We start from the raw sequence: 7,210 nt of genomic DNA on the forward strand, positions 1-7,210 counted from the left end.
CCCCCGGTGCAGCCCCGCCCCGCCCCCCAACCGGCCCCTGCCCCCTGGCCAGTCGGGGCCCCCCAGGGCAGCACCCTGCACCCCAGTTCAGCCCAGTGCACCCCAGCCCGGCCCAGGGGCCCTCTGCATCCTCCCCACCCTGAGCTGCTCCTGTCCCCCTCCCCAGCTCAAATACCACCCCCTCGAGCACCCCACCCGCTCGTGCTGCAGGACCAGGCTCAAGGATGCACCTGGGTCTGCACAAGGACTTTTATTTTAAAAAACAAACAAACGAACAAACAGAACAACCGTCAAGTGGAATGGGTGGCAGGGAAGGGGTGGAGGGGGCTGGTCCCACCCTGGCGAGGCCAGTGAGCCACAGAGCATCACCAGCGCCCACACAGCGATGACAGCACTGGGAGGGGGGTCAAGGCAGCAGGGGACCAAGCGAGGGCGGGGGACAAGTCAATGCTGGGGTCAGGCACTCCCTAGCCCAGCACCCAAGTAGGCACAGGGGGAATATGGCCCGTGAGGTGCAAGGAGGGGGCAGCAAGGGGGGGGAGGCAAGCAGGAGCCGACCCCACACCCAGGGGCAGAAGCTGGCTCCCAGCTGGGGCAGAGCTGGGGGAGCAGAGGCCAGTGCAGCACCGGGCAGGCCACTGACCCAGCAGGCAGGGCTACCAACCCTCACCACTCCTGGCCAGGCGAGGGGCAGCCCTGGCTGGCAGCAGGAGCAGGCAGGGAGCACTGTACAGACTGCAGCTGGGACCCTGCCTGGGGAACAGGCAGGGCTGGGGGCTGACCTGCCCCCCCCAGGGGGAGGGAAGAGCTGATAGAGGCAGCAGGAGCTGGGGGGGGTGTGGGGGCAGAGCACCCCCTCACAGCAGAACCCTAGACCACGCGCAGCATCATTGCCCGCAGCCCAGGGCGGGCAGGGTTGAACCCTGCTGTACATTCAACAAGAGGGGCAGGAGCTGCCTGTGCGTGGACGGAAGCAGAAAACCAAAGCACTTTTGTGTGCCTCTGCCCTGTCGCAGAGAGCCAGGGCAGAAGGCACGACCCTGGGGAGGAGGGAAGCGTGGGTGTGGGACTGGGGAGGGGGGTCCCAGCCCCCCAGGGAGAGGCAGGAACTCAGCACTGCTGCTGTCCCTGCCCCCGGCAGATCCCGATGAGGCGGCTCCAGCCCTGCTGCTCACACACCCCCAGGCGAGGCAGCCACCAGCTCAGGATAAAAGCACCAGGCACCCCCTACACCACCTTGCTGGCCCCCCCAAGGGAAGGCCCAGCTTCCCCAGGCTGCTCAGCACCAACAAACCCTCCAGTAACCCCTGCCCACGGAGCGGGGCTGGGGCCCACAGGCAGCCCTGTCCCTCTCATGGGGGGGCCAGTGGCCAAGGCGGGTCGAGGCCAGCTCCCCTACTTGTCGATGAGCCCCCCCTCCTTGAGCTTGAAGTAGAAGAACTTCTCCAGGGTGTTGGCACACTTGCAGTAGTCACTGTCAGGCGGGTTGTACTCGCGGCAGTTGGTGATGATGCGCTGCAGGTCGGCAATGAACAGCTTCTTGGTGACGTAGTACCGGTTCTTCAGGCGCTCGGTCATGGTCTTCAGGTCTGGGGGTGGGGAAGGGTCAGGTTCCCCAGGCCTCTGTGCCCCCCCAGCCACAGAGCTGGACACCAACTGAGGGTCCTGACTCACCCCTCTCTCTTCTAGACTGTCCTGGGGCTCTCAGCACCCCATGACTCCCTAGCCCAGACTCCACGACAGGGGGTCTTCAGCCCTCCCTCCACCATTCTGCACTGGGGTTCCAGGCACAACCACCTACCGATGGGGAAGCGGATGATTTCATAGTAGTCTGGCGCCTCCGACTTCTTCACTGGCTCCATGAAAGGCCACGCGCTGGGGTGGGTCTGGGGAGAGGGCAGGGGGCAGGTTACAACAGCGAGTACACGCAGCCCCTGCATGCCGCAGCACAGGGGGGTCCCGCTCCCCGTGTGCCTGGGTCACCCCACCTGCCCCCCAAGGGCAGAGCCCAGGACAGCCTATCCCGGGGGAAGCAGCTCCGAGGGCTGTCGGGGATACAGGTACCCCGGAGCGCAGGATCCCCTCCTGCCGCACCTTGATCTGGGCCAGGAGGTTCTTCAGGGTGTTGTAGAGCTGGTCCGGATCCTTCAGCTCTTTTCTGCAGGACAAAACCAGCGCCCATCAGCCCGAGGGCGGGCAGCCTCTCTCCATCCCGGCACTCCCACCTCCCCAACCCAGCACCAGGCCACGGCCGGGGTGGCACCGGGGCAGTGCCAGGAGCGAGGAGCAGCCCAAGCCGAGCCCCCGCAGCCCGGCTGCTGCAGGACACCCACTCCCTCTGCACAGCACTCACCCCTTCTCCTTCCCCAGTGGTTTCCATCCCGTTTCTCCTGGAAGACAAGGGTCAACATCACCATGTCTGCCCCACACCAGCAGGCAAGGGAGGATAGAGCCCTCCTGCCAGACAGCCCCTCCCCACCAGAAGCTGGCCAGACTCACGGATGCCGGGGACGCTCTCGATGGGGATCTGCCGCACACCCTCCTTGAAGCAGGTCAGGCCAGGGTAGACCTTGCGGATCTGCGCCTGCTTCCTCTCAATCAGCTTCTTGATGATCTGCAGCAGGAAGGGGAGGTTGGAAGCGGGGAGGTGAGCAGGGACTGCAGGATGCTCCAGGGAGCCAAACCATGACGTGGGACCCCATGGGCCCAGAGCACCGGCTGCGCCCGCTGCCCAGGGCTGGAGCCAAGCCCAGCCACCGTAAACACCACCGCAGTGTCCCTCCCCTCTCGACCCTGCTCCCAGGGGAGATTCAAGGGCCGGTTCCCAAGGGCCGGCACATCCCCACCCCTCTCCCCTGCCTTTGGGAGGCAGCTGGCAGGGGCCTGAGCAGGCAGATCCTGGCAGCACCCGCCTGCCCGCAGGACGTACCTCCTTCTGCTTCTTGATGATGTGGGAGAGCTCGGTGTAGGGGATGCGGGGGTTCAGCTCACACTCCATCAGGGTTGCCCCCTCGTAGTCCTTGATGTAGCCCAGGTAGCGGCTCTTGGGGACCTTGATGTCCTTGGAAAAGCCCTAGGAGGGAAAGGGCAGGTGGGAGGGGGCTGGCGGGCAGGAGGGCTGAGGGGAACCACCCCGGGGGAAGCAGCCCACCTGCTTCTTGAAGTAGCCGATGGCATACTCGTCCGCATAGGTGAGGAAGTAGAGGATGTTGTGCTTGATGTGGTACTCCTTCAGGTGGTTCATCAGGTGTGTCCCATAGCCCTGGGGGAGCCGCCGTGAGACAGGGACCCCCCGTACCCCCCCAGGCAGCCCAAGTCAGATGGGACACATGGCCCCCTCCCACCCACGGACACGGGCAGCTGGAAGACGTTCCTGAGCAATCGCTGCCACTCAGGGCTGGCCAGTGCTGAGCGGGTCTGGCTACCCCAGGGGCTGGGACACCCCCAGGCTCTACCAGCTACAGCAAGACCATCCTTCCCCCCACAGCCCCCACCCACTGCCCCACTCCTCCCCACCCTGCAGCCACTGCACTGCGCTGCCAGGGACCCCCGTGCCGTGCCCACCACCCACCTCCCCACTCTCACCTTCACTTGCTCGTTGGATGTGACAGCGCAGAAGACGATCTCCGTGAAGCCCTGGGTGGGGAACATGCGGAAGCAGATCCCCCCGATCACTCGGCCGTCCTTGATCAGTGCCAGGGTCTTGTGCTTCCTGCGGGCAGCGAGGCTGAGGGTGAGACGGGAGTACCCTGTACCAGCCCCCCCTGCACTCCCCAAGCCACGCACGGGTCAAAGACGAGGCGGGTGATGTACTCCTTGGGCATGCGGGGCAGCTGGTGCGAGAAGACATTCTGCAAGCCCACCAGCCACATCAGGATCTTCTTGTTGGACTTCTGCGAGAGCGAGTTGCCGATGACGTGGAACTCGATGATGCCGCGGCGCTCCTCCAGCCGGGCCGTCTCGTCCCGTGCCGCATTTGCCGACAGCAGGCTGGTCTGGGGGGGCACAGGGGCTTTCACTGGCCACGGCACACTCTCCGCAGGGGGAGACCAGCCAGGCCCTGGCACACCAGGAAAGCAGCTCTGTGGGCCCTGGCAAGCACCGGTGCCACCTCAGTGCCCCCAACTCCGTACCTCGGGGCCCAGCATGGCAGCGGGGTCCGTGATGGTCAGCATGACCTCGTTCACCAGCTCCATGGGGATGTCTCCCATGACACGGATCCGCTTGGCATCTTCCAGTGTCAGGCTCTCAGGCAGCTTCCGCTTCTCCCCTGGGGACCGGAGCAGAGCAGCACATCCAGCGCCAGGAGGGACCAAGGAAGGTCCCAGCTCCCCCGGTGCCAGGCTCACGCCAGCCCTACCTGGCAGGGGCTCCGGGGTGCTGGCATCCATGCTCACTGCAGAGCTGCTGTTGCTGAGCTTCTTGCTGAAGAGCGGAGTGGTGGGCACGGCGACGGTGCTGACCGCGGCTGGAAGAGACCAACGATGCCCGTGACTGCCAGAAAGCAGCTCACCACACTGCGGCAGCCCAGCCACTGCCACCAGCCAAGGCTCACCCGCACCTCGGTCCTTTATCCTACAGCCCCCGAGCTGGGGGGGCTGCTCTCCGAGATACCTGGGCGAGACACCAGCTGGGCACCCTCTGCAGCTGGCACGGTGAAATCAGCCTCCCAGATGGGAGAGTTCTCGCCGTAGATCTCCTCCTCCAGCATGGACAGGAACCTGGCAGGGAGCAGCACGTCGGCCACACTCAGTGTGCGAGTGCCCTGAAGGAGGAGAGCCTCCCCAGCGGCACAGCAGCCATCCCCGCATCAGGCACCTACTTGGGGAAGTGGGTGAGGATCAGCGTCCGCTTTTCTGGCACCAGCTTGTCCTTCTCCACCCGGAACTTCTCCAGCAGCTGCCGGCGGGTGACTGTGAAGATGGACTTCAGGAGACTGCGCCCGAAGACGTGGGTGGTCTCGTAGCGGGGAAGGCTGTCGCAGCTTTGTGGCACATGGCAGTAGCACAGCCACCTAGGAGACAAGAACGCGCTCCAGTGACAGAGCTGGGACCAGCAACCCCAGAGCATCCGCACCCCTCCTGGGACTACACTGCTGGAAGCAGGGACCAGAAGAGCAGGCATCTGGGCAGGTCACAGCTGACGTTATTTGGAACAGTCTCCCCACTGGATGCCTGCCCTCCTAACGGACCAACAACCCTGGAGAGCTGGGGAGAGGTGAAGACCCTGGGAGTCAGGGCTCAGCCCCACGCAGGGGTGGGAGGAGCAGGCAGACCCCCAGGCTGGCTGGCTCAGACCCCCTCCCACCCTCACCTTGTGTAGTTGACCTTGTAGGTGGCCACATCGTCATTCTGGGAGCGCTGCCGAAACTGGGAGGGCGTCTCCAGCTTCCAGTAGTTGAGGCAGAGCAGGAACATCTTGGAGAGTTCGTACATGGTCTGCCGCTCCTTGGGTGGCAAGTGGCTGAACTTGTACTGGACGAAGTTGAGGACTCCCTGGGCGGAGGAAGGGGAGGTGGAGGGGTGCCGGGTGCTGCACCAGACCCTTCAGTGCTGCCCCCCAAGAGGGAGGGGACCATGCAAGAGCAGCAAAACACAGGACAAGTCATCAGTGCAATGTGTGAGCCTGACAACAGCCTCACCTGCTCAATGTTTGGTTTCTCAAAGGGGGGGCTCCCCAGGGACCCCTCGACCACAGGCTGGCTCATCTGCAGGATGCATTTCCGCAGGAGCTGTGAAGACACCGTCAGACACAGTTACTGAAGTCCCAAGAACCAGACACACCACGAGCGGTGGAAGTGGCAGAACGGTGCTGCAGGGCTGCACTGATTCATACAGCCGGGAAGGTGCCAGGGTCCACCTTGGAGCACACCCGTTTCTTCCCTGGAAACCTTCCTCCCAGGGGAATTCAAGGCCCAGAGAGCAGTCACTCCCAGGACAGAGTCAGCATTTCAGGTCTCTAGCTGGGCTGGTGGGGTGGCTCACAGCCACAGACAGAGCACAGCTCTCAGCAGAGCAGGCAGAGGACAAGCAGCAGGATAGCAGCCCCAGCTCCCCAGCAATGCTGGGGACCCCTGCACCAGCCCCACCGTGAGTGGGGCAGTGAGACGTGCCCAGCCCCAGACGCACCTTGAACAGGTAGAAATACACCTGCTTGGTGTCCGTGTCCTCCTCCTTGTGCACCGACATAAAGAGGTTTTCCACGTCCACCACCATGCCCAGCAGCCGGTTGATCTCCTCCTCTGAGACATTCTCCAGGTGGGACACGTGGTCCGCTGTGGTGGAGAGAAAGCCGCAGTGAGACCGGGGTGGGGGTCAGCACCGCTCCCCTTCCCCATGGGGGTCCCAGGCACCCTGTGGGGGGGTTACCCAGTGCATGGCTGCAGCTCCGGCAGGGCTCGCTCAGGTTGGTCACCGGCTGCTGCAGGTCCATGCGAGGGGCGGTGGGAGGGTTGGGGTTCTTCCAGCCATTGCACTTGCAGGCATCATTGGCCTGGGACGAGGGACAGGAGAAGCTGTCACGCAGCAGCCCAGGCACTGCCTCGTGCCAAGGCTGCCACCTTCTCCAGCCAAACAACTCCCCCTGCAAAGTCTCTTCCACCTGTCCCACCCATCCCTATTTATCCATCCCAGATTTCCTCAGCACCCACCCTGCATGACCCAGCACCCTAACACTCTCCCACATTTCCCCTGTGTGCAGCCCCAGGATCTGCACCCCCTGCCCACGGATGTCATTGCATCTCCCTTGCACAGCTCAGCACCCTCCTCCTGCACCCCGCAGCCATGTACGGCCGAGCACCTCCTTCCTGCACCCCCTGCACAGCCTAGCACCCCGCTTCTGTATTCCCTGCCCATGCATGTCCTTGCACCCCCTCCTGCACAGCTCAGCACCCTGCTCCTGCATCCCCTGTCCATGCATGTCCTTGCATCCTCCTTCTGCACCCCCTGCACCCCCCTTCTGCAACCTCCTGCCCATGCATGTCCTTGCACCAGTCTGCTGCACCCCCTACATGCTCCTCCTCCATCCCCTGCCCATAAATGTCCTTGCACCCCCGCCCCTGCATCCCCCACCCATGCGTGTCCTTGCACACTCCCCCTCCTGCACCCCCGTCCTGCATCCCCTGCCCATGCATGTCCTTGCATCCCCTCCTGCACCCCCTGCATGGCTCAGCACCCCTTCCTGCATCCCCCACCCACGCACGGCCTTGCAC

The 7,210-nt window shown here is 64.2% G+C and overlaps 1 protein-coding gene across 1 annotated transcript in view; it reads right to left on the reverse strand.

The window, feature by feature from the left end:
• Positions 1-1,126: 1,126 nt before the first annotated feature.
• The window catches only part of KAT2A (K(lysine) acetyltransferase 2A), a gene marked incomplete at its 5' end in the record, with an annotated part of 6,305 nt that continues 221 nt past the window's right edge, over positions 1,127-7,210 (reverse strand). Inside the window, 17 exons of the mRNA XM_010585604.1 lie at positions 1,127-1,589; positions 1,802-1,886; positions 2,095-2,158; positions 2,354-2,390; positions 2,500-2,614; positions 2,930-3,073; positions 3,152-3,262; positions 3,586-3,712; positions 3,787-3,995; positions 4,134-4,270; positions 4,361-4,468; positions 4,615-4,721; positions 4,823-5,014; positions 5,314-5,495; positions 5,642-5,731; positions 6,129-6,274; positions 6,369-6,492. Coding sequence (XP_010583906.1) covers positions 1,396-1,589; positions 1,802-1,886; positions 2,095-2,158; positions 2,354-2,390; positions 2,500-2,614; positions 2,930-3,073; positions 3,152-3,262; positions 3,586-3,712; positions 3,787-3,995; positions 4,134-4,270; positions 4,361-4,468; positions 4,615-4,721; positions 4,823-5,014; positions 5,314-5,495; positions 5,642-5,731; positions 6,129-6,274; positions 6,369-6,492 — 2,172 coding nt within the window. The remainder of the gene's footprint in view (positions 1,590-1,801; positions 1,887-2,094; positions 2,159-2,353; positions 2,391-2,499; positions 2,615-2,929; positions 3,074-3,151; positions 3,263-3,585; positions 3,713-3,786; positions 3,996-4,133; positions 4,271-4,360; positions 4,469-4,614; positions 4,722-4,822; positions 5,015-5,313; positions 5,496-5,641; positions 5,732-6,128; positions 6,275-6,368; positions 6,493-7,210) is intronic.

This window comes from Haliaeetus leucocephalus, unplaced genomic scaffold (genome assembly GCF_000737465.1).
Source record: "Haliaeetus leucocephalus isolate CR32 unplaced genomic scaffold, Haliaeetus_leucocephalus-4.0 Scaffold110, whole genome shotgun sequence".
NCBI lineage: Eukaryota > Metazoa > Chordata > Aves > Accipitriformes > Accipitridae > Haliaeetus > Haliaeetus leucocephalus.